At 39.2% G+C, this 20,692-nt stretch overlaps 1 protein-coding gene across 3 annotated transcripts in view; it reads left to right on the top strand.

Annotated features, from left to right (window-relative positions):
* The first annotated feature begins 6,797 nt into the window (after positions 1–6,797).
* Positions 6,798–20,692, top strand: part of LOC118791388 (ectodysplasin-A-like) — a 52,949-nt gene continuing 39,054 nt past the window's right edge. For all 3 annotated transcript variants that reach the window (XM_036548736.1, XM_036548735.1, XM_036548734.1), the window contains exon 1: positions 6,798–7,239. In XM_036548736.1, the coding sequence (XP_036404629.1) occupies positions 6,937–7,239 (303 nt within the window). In that variant the 5' untranslated portion in view covers positions 6,798–6,936. The remainder of the gene's footprint in view (positions 7,240–20,692) is intronic.

Genomic DNA, 20,692 nt, shown 5'->3' with positions numbered 1-20,692 from the left:
CATGTTAGATTCTGAATTATATGACTCATTTCCCAGAAATACAGATGGGCAATCTTTTCAAGTACATTTTCCATAAATGAACTTTGATCCACAGTAAAACGAGAGAAAAAACAAGTTTGGATTCTGAGTTAAGGATAATTGATTGATTTCGTGTAGAGGGTTAATACTGATTGACACGGTGACATAAATATCTGCATATAGGTACGCATATGGGTAAATATGGCATTGTGACAGTGTTAAACATTGAGGAAAATCCCATCTCTAAAAAAGGTCACTTGTACTCTCTTTTTTGTAGCATGTCAAAAGCAGTGTGGTATATCCGGTGGCATGATGGAGCCCCCTTTGTAAAAAAGGGTAACATCTTGTGCAGTGTTGGCCCAAGAGCAAGACACAGGGGAAACAGACAATTTACCTTTAAACTGATAACTGTTATGAAACCGTTTTGAGGTATTTTTCATAATTAGCAAGATGCCAATATAAGTATGAATCACCCATCAGAAGCTGATTCCTTTTAACTTAAATGTGTATTTTGTAGCAGCACAGCATCTCTGTGTATTTCATCTCATATAATTCTGAATATAACAAAGTGATTGGATTACATTAAATCCTTTTGAAACTTAAAAGCGGTTTGTCTTAGCACTTGTATTTAATCAGAACGATTCCCTGTGAAGTGCATGAAGGTAACACTATGCCACACTGGATGCAGAAAAAGTAGAAGTGAAGCAGTTGCTAATGGGTGAGTCTTATTTACAAGCATTAATTACACAGAACAACTAAAAACAGACTCAAAAAGATTGTCAGATAAAGGTAACATCTCAGCTTCCCCTATTTGTAGCCTGCCAGGGGCCACTGGTTAAGAGACTGCAAAAGGAAACAAATACAAATCTCTACATTTTGCTAAACCTGTATTCTTTACAGGAGAAGATTCTTATGCCATTTTATACACTGTGCTTTAATGTTTAGAACTTTTTTGCACTAGTTATAATAACATTTATTTTCAGAAGATTGTTTGAAAACTGTGCTATATAATTCAGTTGCATAAGGAATATTATATCATATCTGTGTTTCCGATTGTTTACCTGTATCTGTAATGTTTTCTGTTTCCATTGTATTTTGGACAGAAAAGTCCCTCCCCGATCGATGTCTGACCTAAATAAAGAGACGCATCCCTTCACACCCGACCCCAGTCTCCCCCCCAGCCTCCTGTTTTCAAAAGGGAAACAGGAAAAAGAGAGATGACAAAATATTCAGCTATGTTTTACTATTTATATTTTGATGTGTTTTACCTGTTTATATCATTATGAAATCCAAATGCTTTGAGTCTTTTTATTTAGAAATAAAATTTAGAATGAGAATTACTGAGTGCCTCTTTTATGTTCTGTGTGGACCAATACCCTCTCCTGTAAATCTAGGACATACCGTAGTTACATATATATTTATATAAATGTGGTCATGTATATCATAGTCATCATAATGTTAGAAATAATTACATATGAAGTTCAAACTCATCATAGATTCTCTTCTATATTCTCAGTGTTGGCAGATATGCAATCTGCCCCAAAATTGGGCAGTGAGCAGCAGTCTGTTTGATATATTTCATGTATTAGCATGGAGCTGAGCTATAGGCCTGTCATGTCCTAATAGACCAATAGATCCACCATGGCATACAGGTTACAAAAGAGACACAAAATCCAGTATCACTTGTATAACTCACCCAATGACTAACTTTTCAGCTTGAATTCCAAGATGCAATACATCATGTATTGCATCCAGGATGCAATACATCATGTGCCCAGTAGAGGGAAATCAGCCCTGTTCATTTATTGGCTCTGAGAGCAGTGCATTTTCCACACTGTCGAATTGCATCTCCGAGAGCTTCATTTTCACAATATAAGGCTTACCATATTTGCTTTTGTCACAAAAGCATATAGTTAAAATCATTTCTAACAAACATCAGAGATTTTGAAACACACTTTTATCAAGTAGGAATGCAGCAGTGTTCTACTTGCAAGTCTAAGACACAGCAGATGTGAAAACCTTTTTTTGTTCTGCGGTGAAGGTACAGCTTAAGAGGGATCCCAGAAAGAAAAGGTGATGATGGGGGAGTAAAGACAGGAATGATACCAGTGATAACCTGTCACAGGAAAGCATAACTAAGATGGGTGTGGTCTGAGACATTTCAACAATTATGAGGTGAAATGCTAACTATCAATGTGTCCAAAGTTTTGTTCTAAATTAGATAAATGCTCTGCAAGGGAAAGTAACCTCTATCTTTTCTATGGTAGGCATCATGCTGTATCCATGTATGTTATTTATGTCATTTATGTTCTGATTGATGGCATCCACCATCATGTTACCAGATGGGTCTTGTTAAAGAGCCCATAATTTAGTGCTAGAAAGTATCAGTTGAGATCATGACGCATACCTTGATGTTAGTACAAAGCACTGTCACGTTAAACATAATGATTACATAGGCATCATGATACATATCAGTCATCTATCTGATACAGTGAGACTGGGAGAGGGGCAAATGCTCAATGGGAGTTTCTGTAGTCCATTAGGTTGCCTTTTCTTTTAGGTTAGCTGTGAACTTGCAACCCCTACTATTTGATTCAATAAGTCTATCCCAGTTATCAAAAACAACTGCTGAATGTGTAGACACAAAGGATTGCCACAGCCTGTGCCTATTATTGCCAGTTGACAGTGGATAAACAGACAGTAAAAGTCCCATGTGGCTACATAATTAACTCTAAAAAAGATGGAGATGGCATTATCTCAAAATCTCTGATTATGCGTGAATTCTGAGATTTGTTAAGTTTCTCAAGTTCAGAATTATATGAACACAATTCAGACATTCCGATACTGGCAGGCAAAGAGGCTAAAGCAGGTGTGTGTCTGCAGGCAGTACTGGCCTGTACCATCAGTCTGTCCTGTCATTAACTTTACTTGTTTACTTCGTACATTAAACACCTCTATAAATAGATGGGTTGGGGTTGGGGGCGGGGGGGGGGGGGGGGGGGGGGGCGGCTAATTCACTGCATCCTTCTGAAAGATGGGTTGATTCACTACAGTCACCTATATGACAAACCAACTCACTGCAATGTCCAATACATTAGCATCAGTATAATGTACTACCATTCATTTTAAGGCAGGCCATTTTACGGCAACTTTAGATAAATTTTCTGCTCTGCTGGGCAGCAGTAGAGGAAGCCAGGACCAGGAATAATGTGTGGTCCAGATGCAGTCCTGGAGCAGTGGTTTCAATTGGCATTTCACACCAAATTCCCAATCAAGCGGGGTGTGTGTGTGTGAGCGTCTCTGGGTGGGACATATGGTGCTAGAATGGAAATAAGGAGATATACTCTGTCTATATTATTACATAAAAGTACAAGGATGCATGCTACTGTAAATGTGGGCAGTTCAAAAAGGGAGAAAACGCAGAAGTAGAGAGCAGACAGCTGTAACAGCCCTGCTCCATACCGTTCTGCCACACAGCCAACTAGGCAGAGCCATTGGTGATCAGGGTCACATCAGATTTTACACCAAATGGCTATGTCAACTTAGAGACCACCACTAATGTCAGTCCCAAAACCATAAAGTAATGCAGTCCCGACACCACTGGCTTTGTCAATCCCAAAATCACTGTCAGTATCAGTCCCAACACAACATGCAATGTCAGTCCAAATGCCACTTGCCATGTCAAATACATTTAATACATGTATTAACTTTGACCCACAGGAAAACGAGAGAAAAAAACAAATTTGGACTCTGAGTTAAGGATAACATCCAGATTGATTGATTTCATTTAAAGGGTTAACACTCACCACATTCATGTTCCACTCATTCAGTTTTAATTTGCTAAATGTAAATTTGTTATTGACTGTAAAAAAGCAACCACACATTTAGCAGTTAAACAGGTAAATGACAAAAGACCTTGATTCAACAAATGCATGCAAACATGACATGCAGATTAAAACCTTAAAAGCTAAGATAAGAAAATATATGGTCTTGGAGTGATGGAATAAAACATATCAGTTTAAATTAAATTAAATTTCAGCCATTGTGTGGTACTTATCAAATTTCAGCAATATTAAGTTATTACATTTTTATTGGACAATAAACTCTTGGACCAGAACAGGCTGTGGAATGTTTTAGTCCATATTCTGAAGCGGGTCATAAGTACATTGTCTCTGCTATATAATTCAAACTTCTCAATTATATGAATTGCACAAGCACTGGCTTATGGCGCATTTACACTAGTGCTCTGCTTCATGCTAGGTCAAGCACAAAATAGGAGTTCCTTTCTTTAGAATAATGTTATCAACATCCCTCCCTCCAAAACAAGTGTGTTCTTCGGTGTTGAGGTAACACCTACCTGCATCGCCTGATTGGTTGCACATCCTTGCTGTTAGAGCGTAAGTCATTGACTAGTGCAGGAAATGGAACAGAATGTTTTTACTGTGCTGTGCAACACAAAGACCTGATTTCACACCTGGCAGATACTGTACACCAGATAGTGGGCACTTTCTCACTTAAATCAGTGTTTTTGGTCCTGCAGAGTGCATGGTAGAGCACAGGTGTGAAGGCTCATGTGCAACAGCTGCAACTCCTGCTGCTGGTCTTTCCACCACCTAGTGGTAAGAAATTGTTACTTCCATTCAAAGTCAAAGTGAGCGACAGTACTGATTCCTGAGCCACTCCCATCAGTCGGGACCAAAAATGTGCTTCTTGACATGTAGTTGCACTATAGTATAATTCCTTTAAATACCTTAAAGCTGCAAAACTCTTTATGATTTAGAAGTTGCTGATGTTTCTTCAGCTGTTGACATAAATCCAGATAACCCTACTCTAATTACTCAGCCTAAAAGGAGACTTCTAACAGAGGCCTTTGAAAGCACAGAATCAAGCCTGTGAAAAAAAAAGGAATTAAGACGTCATTAAAAAGAAAACTACAGGAATGGCCCATGGTGGAGTCATGTAAATACTCTGACAGGAGTATGATTGCAGGCTGTGAACAAGTTTTATGTCAGATTGAGATAATAGATTAAGAGGGACCTCGTCATTTTTAATGAGGGTTTAAACATTACAGGGAAACCCCTCAGGCTTTTCCTTTGTGGTATGAAGCTTTGAATGTGAGGTACAGGTGCTGGAAGTATACAATGAGCATTTGGTGCATGCTTCTCATATCTAACATGGGAGTAATTAAGCCTTCACATTTTTGGAAACTCAACAGTTGCCACATGAGAGCTTGGAGGTCTCAGTCAAACTAACTAGCAGTGTTCATAGTGTGTTAGTGTGGATCAGAGTTGCCTGAAGTCCTAATTATTTCATGGGGTGAAAGCCATTCCATCTCCACATTAAGCCTTAACAAAGGACGTGAGAAATTTAACACTTTGACCCCGGGACATTTCTTGTTGAGGTGTGACACAAATCAAGCCCATGTTAAAAATAGGTGCCACAAGTTCTACACATAATAATTAAAAGTAACATTGCCTGTTTGTGGCTATTTTTTTTTCTAGATGGTAACTTTAAGCTTAAATGTATATGTACAATAGCATGACCAGTGATATATCAGTAAAATATGCAGTGTGTAAACTATTATTTAGAAACTTAAAAAAAAAACATGTTTTCATGTGAGATGGTTTGTCCACCTTTTAAACATATGGTCTGTTGATAGTGAAAGTGAGATGGTAGAGATGTCCCTGCAGCAAGTCACTGTAGTAGAAAATTGTCTCGTACTAAATCTGTCTCAGATATTTAGTCCAGTTCTCAGGGAACTTGTGCAGGGTCTCAGTCAGTTAATATGTCAATTAAAATAGGAGTGAAATCAAATAAATGTTTCTTGCAACAGAGTTAGTGGACAGTATCTGTATGCTATAAACACCAGCAATGAGTGTGCCAATCATACACATACAACTGCAGCAATGCAGAGCCTGGGTGTTTTCCATTCAATGTCTACCTCCATCTCTGTAATTTTGCATATGTGCCTTACACTGACTGAGGGGGTATAGATATTCGAGACTTAATAAGTGATAATAGCTCCCTAGGAGGTGATGGTGGAGGACTAAATATGGGTCACTTACTTTGTAAGTGAGAATACTAGCACACAGGCACACACCAGGGACACCCTTCACTTCCACCCACTCAACACACACACACACACACACACTAGGCAGCTTTTTAAACCTGTAGCACCCAGATCAATTATTTGTTTCCTGAAGAATGTAGATAAAATGTATGCTTATATGTATGTATATATAGATATATTTATTTCACGTGGCATTTTATGCATAACTAAGCATTAATTATATGCTGAGCAGATTTTATACAGTACGCATATACCTGTTACTCAGCCTTATATAAATGCATTTCAAATTATAATTTCAATTACTTGAAAAATAAAACTATTCTTTTGCACATGACAGTACAAAATGTCTTAGGGGGACCCGGTTCTCTCTTTTTACATTTACTCATTTCAAAGCCTCCTTGCTCGCACCAAAAGTTTAGTAATATTTCGCTGCAAAATATAAACTCTGGGTAACAATGCAACATAGGAAACAATAAGTAGTACTACTCATAATAATCACAATATAATAGATGTAGATATATGCACATGGATAAAATGGTATTTTATTTCTATCTCTTTACTCTGCCTGTGATGGACAAGAAGGTCGACAGGACTGGAGGGCTTGATTGAGAGGAACTTAACATGTTATCCAATCAGAGACGATGAGGGCGGGACTTAAAACCGGTTTTCTTGTGGTGGTTGCCGCGGTTTGGGATTGGGAGCCAATATTTTCATTCTGATCCAGGTGGAAATCGAGGTTGTGCTGTGAATGGGGGTTTGTGCATAAATATTACTGATCAGTTATAGATCAGACCCTAGAAACGATCTGAGCATGCTACAATAGCAACACCCGATACTGTTTTATAAAAATGGCATTTAAAGGACTGACAGAAAAGTTTTCAGAGAGAGCACTGAAAACTCAACTTCCTTCAACCTGCATGTGCAGGAAACAGTGCAACAACTGCAAAGTCTTCCTCGGATTCTTCGTGTTGTCCCTCTCTTTGCATTTGATTACGCTCTTCTGCTATCTGGACCTCCGATCTGAAATCAAACGCGAAATATCGCTGAAAAACAGAGATGAATTGCCCACGGTGGGTTCATCCGGTCTACATGAACTGTACTCACACGAACTCCAGCCTGTGGACACCAGCTACCTTGCAATGGACCAAGAGGTAATCGCCTAGCTATGTAGCTAGCTAGTTTATCTGTGTTAAATCTGTGAAATTTTCTAGATAATTTTGTTAGCTAAACCACATTAGGTACTTGTCTTATGCATTGTAATGGTTAGTTACCTAATACGAAATGCATTTTGCTTACTTTGTCCACCTAGTCTAGCTAGCTAAAGTTACAAATAAAATTCTGACTTGTTTACAGGACACTTCAGTCACTACACGGATATCTCTAGCTATTAAACACCTAAAGTTAGCCAGCATTGCTATGCACATTAGAATCACTAACAGGTTTAGCACGTTAATTCAAATTCAAACAGCTCTGCTTTAAAGTTGGATAACCTAGTGGGATAAGAACTGTTTGCACGTGCTTCGTGTGGTGCAGACGAATGCACTGCGCTGCATTTCGAGAGCATTCACCAAGAACTTTACTGTTTACTCTTTAGTTTTCGCCTTCTTTAAACGAGCTAAATAGCTAATGTTAGCTATCTGACTTCCGAACATTTGATGCGTGGGTTCTCGGTTTATCAGTTTTGCAAAGAGGAAGGGCTCGCATCGCAGCCCTGAATGGGGCCATCCTGTGTTCTAGGGTGATAAACCATCCGACCCATCTGCCGTGTGCGAAAGAAGCGTTGCACGTTTCAGTGTAGAGTAGCTAGTTAGCTCCTATAATCGTTTTAATCTCTGGTGTAGGTGTGCCAAGCGCATGAAACGGCAAGGTCCGTCCTGCGAACATCCTCATTTGCAAATTGTCCTACTTTATGTAGGAGTGAAACAGACAGCCATCAATCATTCAGTGAAGAACTAGCTAATGTTGAATCAGTGAAAATCGTGTCAAGCACTTGATGTGGTTATGAATGAGTCACATAATGCATGGAATATGCCCCTCTACGGAGCCTGCCTTTAGGCTAAGGAGGGATTTGGTTTGGTTGAGAGTGGCTGATATCTTGGATTAAGTGTGTGTGTGGTGGGGTGGGGATGATGATTGATGACTTGGTTCCACCCATCAGCCCTTTCAAGTCACAGAAAAATTGACAAATGTAAAGAATTCAGAAAATTAGCAGGACTGTACTTGCTATGGTTCAAAAATCAGTGTTATGGTGTGTCCCTTTTATATTTTATATGCAAAAGTCTCAGAAATTTATTAGAAAGGTAGGTCATGTTTTCAACTGAAAGGTGAATTGGCTAACTGCAGGACCTAGCATTACAATAAGTTGATTGCAATACCTGTTCTAACTGAATGTATAATTTATCCTCTACCCAGCCTTTAAACAGAGCAGTCTGCAGCTGTAAAAGGTCCTCATGCCAATCAGCACAACCTTTACATTATTTCTGTGAAAGCAAGTATGATGTAGTTGATGTCTATGTACGAAGATGACTAATATCAGACCAGTCATCCTGATGTGACCTATCACAAGGTTCCGTCTCATGTGGTCATGTTTGAGGTGGTAAATACACATGCTTTCAAAACTAAAAATTACAAGGTCAGTAGACAATTTACCATAGGACTTTACTACATTATGTAACAATCACAATCAGCTTCCTGATGGAACCTGAGGAGCTCCAGTAATGAGGTTCCAGCAGATCCTCGAACATTTTACTGTTCTGGAACATTACAATCACATGTGTTTTAGGATGGGGATGAGATTGATGCTCTGGAATCTTTACATCCTTGTAATGTGTAGGATAACATCAGGTATACACTAATATTAGAGGAGGCCACATATTACATGCCAACTAATAAGGACAAACAAAATATAAAATGTGAGGAAAAAACACTTCCCTTTCATTGATGTAGTAATCAGATTAGACACAGAAGGTTCAGCAGCTCATTTCTGTGCTGTTGATGGAAAGGCCATAATTTCTACAGGTTGGCCTTTGACCTTCTTAACAGCTGCAGAAAGCCTTGCAGGGCCCTTAACATAATTTCTACAAGAATGCTGTCAGTGACTAATTTAGAAATATTTTTATAGGCCACGTACAGAGTTTTTCTGTCAAGTGAAACACAATAAAGGTAGGATGAAGAAAAAAACACCCTAAAACTAGTGGATAGAGCTTATTAAAACCTAGTGGGTTTTGTGGAAATTGGTAGTTTGGTTTCAGGTTCTGTGCTGGGAGTAAAAATGTTACCCACTTCAAAAGGCCAGACAGTCCAAATGAGATTGAGAGAAAACTGGCAGCGTGAAGGAGGTAAATAAGCCATTTTTTCAGCCCTGACCTCCCTTGGCTCTGTGGCAGGCATCCAGATCTCTGTGTGAATCCTCTGACTTGCACAGTTGTAGCTGCTTGAAGGGCCAGTTCTGCCCCTCACCTTGGCAATTATATCAAAACCTGAGCCCTGTTTAGGAATGCAGTCTTTTACAGGAAATTACCTTAATGACTCCATTGTGCGTGGAGCAATTACTGAACTGTATTAAAATGAGGATAGCACAGGAATGTATAGGGGTTCATAAAAGCCTTTGAGCTGTGTGCACTCTGAAAGCCTCAGCACAGTCAGAGCTCATTTAGGTCCAAATGTCTATCCTTACATGCCAGAAGTGGTGCTTTTCAGAGAATGCAGCCCTGAATGGTGAGTTCCCACAGTGTAAATGTGTCTGTTTTTGTTGCAGTAAAGCATCCACGTTCCAACATTGAATTAATTGCGCATAGTTTTTTCCTGACACTGATTGGTTCATTGGCGGCAGTGTAGCATAGTGGTAAGGAGCAGGACTTGTAACTGAAAGGTTGCCGATTTGATTCCCCGCTGGGGCACTGTTGTTGTAACCTTGGGCAAGGTACTTCACCCAGAATTGCCTCAGTAAATATCCAGCTGTATAAATGGGTAACATAAAAAAAACTGTAACCTACGTAAGTTGCTGTGGATAAGTGTCTGCTAAATGGCAATTTAATTTATAATTTATGTTGCATATGACAAAGGTTGACTGAGTCAATTACAGAATAAGTTGAAGGGTAAAAGAAAATAAGTACTACTTGGCAAAAGGGCTCATAACCTACATATGTAATGCTAAGGAACCAGTAACAGAATATGACTGGGTGGATGGTGGCTGAGTACATTCACTGGTGTGGAATCAACTCCCTGTTCGTGTCATGCAACTGGAAGTGTTCTTTGTGAAAGGCCTTCAAGTGTGTTATTTTTCTTCAGGCTTGACCAAGTGTAACCATACTTTCCGCGTGCATAACATCCCCATGTCAGGCATAGCTGTGGCTGCATTCCTTATCTGAACACTTGTTTATTTACAAATATCGTTCTGGGGGATTGAATTTTTGACATCTCTTCACAAACATCCCACTTCCCTAACTGATAAATAGAAGCTGTGTTGTGGCCAAGGAGACAAGAGGTTTTTAAATGATGGGGAAGAAATAAGTTTAGTTACTGATTTTTGTTGTTGTTGTTGTTTTGTTTAAAGACTCTTCTCAGTTTGTACGTTGTGCATTGAAGATATACCACAACTCACGGAAGTCTCGACCCTAAGGTTTAAGTATTTGTGTGAATTAGCCTAACATGTACATTATTGTAGGATTCTATATGAAGGAAACTTGCAGAGAGCTGTAGTTGTGTTTAAATGAGACACACACATTCTATCTGGGTGGCAGGTGCTGAAACAAAAATACAGGTGAGAAGCAGTAGTGCACTCGTACTGCTGCAGTTCCATGAATGTTCCAGAACAGGTGCTTTTTCAGGTGAAGGTCAGAAACAGCATGGTCCTGGTTCTGTACGCTCTGATGGATTGTTTGAATATGCTCCATTATAGGTAGTGTGTACCATGGTATGCACCTCAGTGGCTTATTTCTGAAACAAATGTTTTACGGGGTAAGGGATTCAGTCATTAAAACGTGCCATATTATGATGAGGTTAAAATGAAACCCTAACAATTTCATATTTTGGCTATTAGTTATTCCTCCAGTGACATCCAAAAAACTTGGAGACATTAGAGCAGTGATTGTACAACGGGGTAATAAAATTGATGAGCTGCACTGCAAAGTATCTTTTAGAAAACATTAAGAAAAATAAATTTGCGAATGCACTATGATTAGGACAGACCTCACGTTTGATTACGTAGAAAAAAAAAATCTGTATCTCTTCTGATATTTAGTGACACACACTCTGGAAGTGTTTCTCCACCTTAAAAACAGATTCTGACTGAGACCTTTCTTAAGATCTCACATGTCTTTGTCCCCGTGAGCCTCATCTGTAGAAATTCTCTTTTTGATGCCAGCTGTGCCAGACCTGTTCAATAATTAGCTTGCAGTTTTTACAAGTTTGTGCTGCGTGTGTGCCCATTCTCTGACGGGCTTCCACTGGCACAGCAATGTCAGGAAGATTAAAAAAATTTACTTGTTTTCTTAGACCTTATATGGGGCTGTCCCTGCCTACTTACAGAAGTTGCTCAGTCACCAAACCACTTCATGCACGCTCATTCACCAAACCACTTCATGCACACTAAGGACTAACACTGCCATTCTGCTGTCTGTGCCAACTGTCCTGTTCAAGATTCTTCATCTGTGGTTATGTGCATGAAACTGTAGCGGGTGAAAAGAATGAATTTGTAATTATTTCCAGAATTGTAAATTAAAATAATACAAAAGTTGGCTGTGTGATTGTTATTAATCTTACTCTCAGACTGTGCAGGTGGGTCAGCTTTGTCCATTGGATAGTATGTTCATTACATTACATTACATTACATTGTCATTTTGCAGATGCTCTATCCGAGTGACTTCCAAATGCTACATTATATTACATGCATTTAGCAGACACTCTTATAAAGAGCGACTTCCAGCAAAAAAAGAACACAAGTGTATCCATGCAAGCTGAACGAACAACAGTGTCAGACCAGGCTAACAACGCTCCCAGACCAGTGAGTATGAGCATAACATCATTCAAGCCCTACCACAATTTAACTTGTGAAATCTGACTAGGATGAATAGAATTATATTCATCATTTATATGAATGTATAAATAAGTATCACATGTGCAGCATGAGTCATTAATATAATTTTTGCCGTTGTCCTGTTTGCGGTTCAAAAAATAATTTTATTGTGGTAATTGATAATATTAGACTTACATTTAAGTAACAGACTTCCTTATGGATTGATTGAAATAGAACACATTAAGAATTGTCAGATCAAACAGGGTTCGTAAGATTACATTTCTTTTACAACATTAGAACAGTCTTTTCTCTCTTCATTCTGCAAATGTGGCATTTCCAGTTGGGTGCTTCTAAAACATCACAATTCTTTAATTAGCTAGTGTAATGAAATGTCCTGTGCAAGTTAAGACCTGGTAAAATTCATTCTTAGTCTTTGATAAAAGCTTGTTTTGGCACCTTTTAAGTGTGTCATACTGGCTGTTTTTTTATTATTATTAAAGTTTGAGTTAGACACAGTTCTTTAATGTCAATGGCTGTTATTGGTTTAAGGGCCTAATTATCTCCAGCCATGAATAAACAGTATTGAATCTGAAGTGTTCATAAGGAAAAGCTGTTTTTTACCATGGGTTCATTCTACAAGCACACTTTCGTGCAGACAGAAATGTGGTCTCTATTGCTCCATAATCTAGAAGTCCCAAAGGCATCATTTGTTTTTTGCACTTGCATTTTCAGGCCATTCAGTTACATTAGTTCAATAATTTATTTTTCATCAGAAGTTATTTTATGCCGGTAAGCCCAGACATATTTGTGGAACTTTCCTTTTAATTGCGGTCAAAAGAATCCTTGTGAAACTCTTGTCGCTTTGTCCTTTTAAGGGAGACCAAAGTATTTTATGTGCATGTTGTTGAAGATGCAGGAACAAATTACAGAGAATTGTTGCATTGGCTACCATACAGGATTTTTTGCTTGGGTCTGTGACAGCATTTGTCACAACAGAGTAACAGTGACAACAAAGATTAAACACTTCAAAATGCCAGTACTTTTGAAATGTTATGAGTGGACATCAGTCAAGTCAGTATGCAGCCACAAACCTATCAAAATGTTGTTTGTTTGTCATAGTCAATTAAATGTCAGAGCGAATATATGTTGGTTATGTACTTTGATGGCATGTATTGAGTGGAAACCACTAAGATTTCATCAACAGCACTAGTTAGTCACATAACACACCATCACTAAAATGAAAGGGACATGAATTGCGCCATTAATGTGGTTAGAGCTGGCATGTTTGGGGTTTTTGTGCGAAATTAGTCTTCAGGCACTACTACACCTTCAGCTGAATTAATCGCATGTTGACTTAGAGGGCTTGTTGGGTGTGTTTCTTGTGCTTTCACGCTTGGTTCGGTCTGTGGGGTGCTTGCTGCCAGGCTGTTTGAGAGAGGTATCTATGTGCAGCTTTACTCATTTGAATGTGTTTCATAATGTTTGAGTAATCGAAAAATATTCATGCAGCATGAATGTGGCTGGAGTGTCAGTGACAAGAAAGAAGTCAGTCAGAATTTGTACATTTGATTGCAGAAGACTGAATGCGGGCGACATGACCGTTTCCAGACAGATTGATACGTCCTCAGAGGGGCCAGACCACTCATGCTCTGTAATAGCAGGAAAAGGAGAGAAACCTTTACATGGGTATTTTTGTAATTTTTTTCTGAGGAAGTAGCTAAACCAAAATGTACAGTATAGTCTGTTGCTGGTTTTGAATTATTTCCTATACTTACACCAGTGAAATGTGTTTCAATGTGCTGCAGTGAAATTATGCCCTGGCTCTTTTTCAGTTTATTCCAACTGTCACTTTCATTGAATCAAAAGCAATTTGCTTCAGTATGGCTGGAGCCCTGTTCTTGCAACAGAGCACCTTTCAATGAATACATTGAGCAGCGCTCAGGTTCCAAATTTTAAGCAAATGTTTTATAACCAGAATATTTGAGCTGCTGAAATCTAAAGCAATAACTGGATTAATCTGTTTAAACGTTGTGTTGATTGGTACCAACTCATGAGCGCCTGTTTTTGGGATTACTTCGGGATAATGTAGCCCGAAAACAGGTTGGCAGGTTCAGTTTTTAAGAGCTGTTAGTATATGAAATGAATAGAAACTCAGTTTAGCGGTGATATGGACTGTTTTATCTTTTGCATTCACAGTTTACGTTTTTATTTCCAGACATTCATTCTTTTTCACTATTGGAGCAGTTCAGATATGATTTAGATTAATATTGTACAGCTATGTCCACGGAAATGACAATACTCATCCTATTTACCATCCGTTGTCTTGTGCATTGCAGAGTCGCTTATCATGTTACAAATATGTCTGAACAAGAGCTCCGACCTCACACGTGTTGTCTTGACAGCAGCGAGACAAAATGACATTTCGGATTTCTGTCACGCAACCCCCTCAGATCTGGTAATGAAACACCCCCAAACAAAAAACCAAAAACCAGGAATGATGTAATACCCCCGGGACAATGAAAGGCCAGACGCATTCCGATTCTCCGCGTCTTCCAGGATTAAGATTAAAACCTCTAAAGAATCTAATTAGCTGTATGTTTAGAGTTCTGCTCTCCCCCACCCCAATCCCTCATTCCTTTTCTATGCAGAATGTTTGTAAATGTTTGTAAATGTGTGTAGTCATGTACAAGAATATTTATTGGTATCCTGTAGTTATAATCTCATAGCTATTATACCCTCAGGTTAACATGTGCTCTTGTTTGTAGTAGGGGACTTCTTGTGTCTGTAGGCACAATATTTGATACCTAGTCTGAGAATCCATAATGAACACCTTTGCTTGGCCCTGTGAGTAATGGCAGTAAAACTAATGTTTCAAAAGACCAGTAAAGTCCACACATGTGCCAAATATCATTACATCAATATCAAAGCAATGCATGGCCTCACTTACACTGCGTAACTCAGTGAACTTGGTATTGTATACAACAATATGCAATTTCAACATGGGATACAATTTTACCTTCCATTTTGCTTTGTGACTATGTGTTTATAACTTTGTTTTGTATAGCCTGGTCTGTGGTAGCTTTGCAAACCTGGGCACCCTCAGTCCCTAGTGGGTGATGCAGTATGGCTCCAAAATCATTGCTGCATGTTGAGTTGATGATGGACATTAGGTTTCTCCCTTTTAAAACTCACATGGAGGGACAGCGCTGAATCCCCTGGTTCTGCAGTAGCCCTCTCATAATGTATGTCAGGTTCACTTTCATTTCACTTGCTTGTGATTTTCACGAATCACTTGTGCACTTGGTTTAGTTGTCATTGTACCAGTATAGTGCAACTAGAGCTGCTAGACTGTTGTCAAGGATTCCATTTCCTTCAATAGTATTGCTGTCGCGTTTTTCGTAGTAAAGGTTAAAGTTGATCTGGGTATTTAGCATCAGTTTGATACTTGACTGATTGAGTGGTTTCAACAATTAACATAAGCCATCTGAGGTGATTTTAGATGCTTCTCGACATGCATGTTTTCCGTGGTCAAGCAAGTGCTTTTGCTCTTGTCATTTTGTGAGGAGAACTGGGAATTCAGTATGCAGACGCAAATGCCATCAGACTGCCAGGACCATAAGATTTATCAAATGCAGTGACTCAGTCAAACCACTATGATGCTTCTGTATCTAAATCTAAAGTTTTTAAAACTTTGTCCCTAACTTTGAATAAGAAAGGATGACGCAAGAATAACAAGTATGAATTTTATGTACCAAAAATATAGCAGTAATTGAAATTAACAGAAAATATTGTGACAATAAGAAGTAACTTCTGCTGAAATAAGTGGCTCAAAGAATAAAAAAGATTTAAAAGCTTGAGGTGTAGATATAGATTGAAGCCCCCTTTCAGTCTGTAGATGAATGTTAATTTTTACTGATGCTGAATATAGTCTTGATTCTAATATGTCACCGGAAATTAAATTAGATGTATATTCCAGTAACTGAAGAAATTTAGTACATCATCTACATATGGATGGCATATGCAATAAAAATGCTATTTTCTTATAACTTCTGTTCCATTCCTTTGATTTACTCATGTAAGTTTAAATAAAATTTATATTAAATTCCTTTCATCTTCTGCTGTTTGAAGATTAGAAAATCAATGATGAAATGCCATTATTCTCTTTTTTCATTTTTGTTCGTAATTAATTTTTAGAAAGCGCATTAGATACATCAAGATGGATTAGATATGATACAACATTAATAACATATCTAATCAAGTTGCAGGGCATCTCATGTAGATGTGCACAATATGTGGAGTAAACTGTTATCTGTCTTCTCAGGGTTATTGCATTCTGACAGAACAATAGTATTACCTCCTGCAGTACTTTCACCAATATTCAAGCTCATGTGATGATAAGTAACAATTCTAGGGAGATAAATGGTATCTTTCCAGCAGCTCTGATGTAAAATAGTCAGAGAGTGGTGGGGGGAGATGAAGGCATTGACGAATGGAGCGATAGCCAGAGCCAGCCCTTGACTTTGCTGCACAGCAGATGTGGGACCGTCATTTAGAACAATGTGTTTCATGTGGGTTTCTGCTTGTCCCAAATTGGGATTGTTTAAAGCCACAACATACAGAGTGTTTGCCAGAGGGAGGGTCTTGTTGAGCTGTTGAGAGAACTGAGAGAGTGGTGGTGGTGGTGGTGGTGGTGGTGGGGGTGGGTGGAGGGGGGGGAGAGACTTGAGGTAGCAGGTGGAAAAACATATTAACCCAAATTACTGGCAGGTGTTCTGAATCCGTGGTCTGAAGGTTCAAATAGAAAACTCAGCATGGGGATTTGGATGAACAAACGGTATTTGGCCACGTGCCACTCAAAGCAAGATGTGGCAGTTCAGCTGCCTGACTGTGCAAGTGTAGAAGGCCGCTGGAGTTAGGTCCTTAAGCCTGCTCGTGCCGGAGGGGCTGATATCCAATCAGCATCGAGGCCAAGTTGACCCGTCTCGACGATCTGCTCATTTCCAAAGTGGTGTTGTCTTTGGTACTGTAGAGTGGGCATTTGGTGGCAAAACTCACAAAGCATGCAAGTCCCAGTTCAGTGTGATTACAGTCCACAGCATTTAAGGATCCATGTTTTTTTTTTTTTTAATTTTCCATTTTCTCTCCAATTTGGAATGGCCGATTCCCTGAATTCTGGAATGTCCAATTTGTCATCATCTATGATTGGTCCCATTGCACAACCCCCACTGTCAATCCGGGAGAGCATGGACAAGCACGTGCCCTCCTCCGAGACATGTGATGTCAGCCACTGCTTCTTTTCGCACTGTGCTCCACAAGCTAACACAGAGATCAGTCGGGGGAAGACATTTTATATGCAGCTTTGGCACAGGGACCACGGGTGCCCAATCGACCAGCAGGGGTCGCTGTTGCTAATGGGACTGAAGCCCCTGCCGACGCACCCACCCCTATCCCCAGCGGAACAAAGCCAATGAGTTCCACCTGTGTGCTCCCGGTCACTGTCGGCTAGTGACATGGTCGGGGGTTGAACCCGGGCTGTAGCGCTCAGTCTACACTCAGAACGAGTACTTTTTACCGACTGAACCACTCGGGAGCCCCAAGCATCCATGTTTTAAAGGGTGATATAATTAGGAAAATATATGATTAACCCTTTCATAAAAATAAAATGGGATACAAAGGCAAAGTCATTAACAGCCGTTAACGTTATACATTCACATCTTTGTCTATTTAAAAGTGGTTATTCAAAGAAAAACAATGTTTTAAATTGTCTTAGGCACAGGACAAAAGAGAAAAGTGGAGCAAAAATAGCAGTAATAACTCTGGGACAAAGATGTTGGAAGACCAACAAAGTGTGTTGCAAAATCTGAAACAAACAAGATTATATATAGTAACAGGTGCAGCAGAGCATAGTCATTGGCGTTTGTAACCGATTTGTATATGTTAAGAGCAGGCAGTGCAAAGATACAGTCTTTTGATCTGTCTGCACATCATTTTTCAAGTCAATCTGATGCCAGCTGTAGAGCTGGAAGAGTTTTCTTGATGTTAACATCAGGCCTACTTGATAGTTAACTGAAAAAAAGATTAGCTTGTCAATTATTTAGAATGTAAGTCTACAATTATTGTCAGTGTCATTGTTTTTTCAGTGTTTGCAACATATTATGCCTTGGCAACACAGTTTTATTTGCCATGCCAATAAAGTTCCATTAGAATTTGAATTTGTACTAAATTGTAAATATTTTCAGTCTCTGCCCCCACTGTCAGTTGCCAACTTTTCCCACCTATAATGCATTTGCATTTGCTGACTGCCCTGCCCTTGTTTCAAATGGGGCAGTTTCTTTCTGTGAGACTGACCCAGTAGCTCATCTATATTACAAAGTAGCCCTAAAATGTGTGTTATTCCTTGTCTGAAATGTAGAGAGCTAACAATCATCACGTCCATCCACATCCATTTCAGGTGTTGTGTTCACAGAGAGATAGTCACAAATAGGCCTTGATATTTCAACATGCATTTCACTTATCTCCTTGATCAAATTATAATAAAATGATGATAATGATTTCCACTTTTTATGTATAATGCCCCCAAAATACATTTTTGGAGACTAGGAAGAAGAACACTGCAGTGTCCTCTCCTGCATCTCCTTTTTGTTCTTAACTGTTGGCAACCGGTCAGTCATCTCTCCCTAGGTACTCCATGCATGCCAAGCTTCCCCTCTCTCTATTGACTTTTTGCCAGCATCCTCTCTTTCTATTGGCTCAAAAATGGAGATCCATTACATCATGCCCTGTACTGCCATTCCCTTCATAGTGCATAACTAATACAAGTAGCTGTATCAGTCAACACTGTTAACATGTTAACTTTATAAAATAACAAAATATGGTGTGACATCTGTATTCATCTCATTTTGCTCTCTTTGCTTTCTGCCAGTGTACCTCTTACGTTTTATATGGGATGAAATATGTTTAAATTCTGTCCATGTTTGCTTTATAGCTGGCGTCAGAGCAAAGGAAAGATTAAGGTGCATAGCGTTCATAGTTCTGCTGATATGGTTTGTGGGTGAATCCAAGGAGATGATTGTGTGTTGCAAGAACTTGCCATTGTTTTGATATAATACTGTCAGTCAGTATCTATGAGGTGTCATTTGTTGCGGTACACAGACACACTTTTTCCAAATCCCATCCATAAATACATTTCTCATCTGTTGATCTTTCTTTTTGTTTGTCTCCAAGTTGTAAAAAAATGTGTTCATAAATTTCTCAGTTTTAATGAGCCAGAATTGTCTTGTGGAATGTGACAGCCACTGTTGTGCCTTGCTGACTGGAAGCAGCTGTATGGTGTTTTTTGGCTATGGTGAGGATGGCTGAAAGATCGCTGTCTCTCTGTTGAATATGCAGTGTTTGACATCGGTAACAGAGCATCTTGACACATGGTGGGAAAAATGTTTGTCATATGTGGAAAAAACCTTATGTGAGCTATATGTTGGTGATCACATTTTCTTTCATCTACCCTGTTGTTCTGTGCTGTACCTTCTGGATCTGACTTGTTTCATCTCTCTAAAGCAGTACTTCTCAACCACTGATTCCCAGAATCAATGATTCTCAGGCATTGATTCCTATGTGCAGGGGCTGTCCCTTGAGCAAAGGCCATCTTCATATCAGTGCCGGTCCCTGGGAAATGACAGACTAGCCCCTCAGTGGCCCATTGCAAATGTTTCATCCACAGCAGTTGGCTGGCTACAGTATTCAGATGTACAAATCAGGGAGACAGGGACACAGAACAACGAGTCAAGCCGTGTAACAATAATAATTATAAACAACTATGTGATTTTTAAAATATTATTTTATTTATCTTATGTATTTTCTCATTTTATCTGTTGGTTTATTTGCTTAGGATATGCACTTATCCAGGGCAACTTGCAATACTTACTTTACAATTTTACTTTATACACAAGAAGCTCATTTGCATACTGACAATATTTCTGGGCCTGTTAAAGTAAAGTTTCTTACTGAAACATACAACAACATCAAAACTGAATTGAGCCCATGACCATTTGGGTCAGATTCTGGTGCTCTAAGCGCCATGCTGCATGTTGCATGTTGTTATAGAGCTCATGTTGATCCACTGCTCTTTTTCGCCCTTCTCATGTTCCACCATGCTAACTTAACCAGGTTGCCAAGGACAAACCCAGACAAACACAAAATCAAGACTTTGATGTGGAGAGGCAGGAATTAGAAGGTATTAGCTTGGCACTTGTGAAGACCAAGGGAAAGCCAATGTCAACAAAAAAATAATTGATTAAATGTCTATAAACAGCTTGCTGCACGGAGATCGCTGGCACTCCATATAAATCTCGTTGAGGAACAGCTGAACGAAAAGGAAGTTGCTTAGGGGAGATTTGGCACTGTGGCAACGGGGCTACTCTGTCAACTCCAAAACAAACGCTGTGAGTGGAGAGCTGAAATGTTCTGTAGGAAGTGTGGTGGGAAATATGCCGAGAGAGAGAATTTGGACTTGCTTCAGAATGGGAACATAATGTCTTGGATTGAAATTATAGAATTCTGTTTGTAACTCCTTCCTCTTTACTTCAGGTTAA

This window comes from Megalops cyprinoides, chromosome 16 (assembly GCF_013368585.1).
Source record: "Megalops cyprinoides isolate fMegCyp1 chromosome 16, fMegCyp1.pri, whole genome shotgun sequence".
NCBI classification, from domain to species: domain Eukaryota; kingdom Metazoa; phylum Chordata; class Actinopteri; order Elopiformes; family Megalopidae; genus Megalops; species Megalops cyprinoides.
Note: the sequence above shows the minus strand (reverse complement) of the source record. Positions and strands in the feature narration are given on the sequence as shown.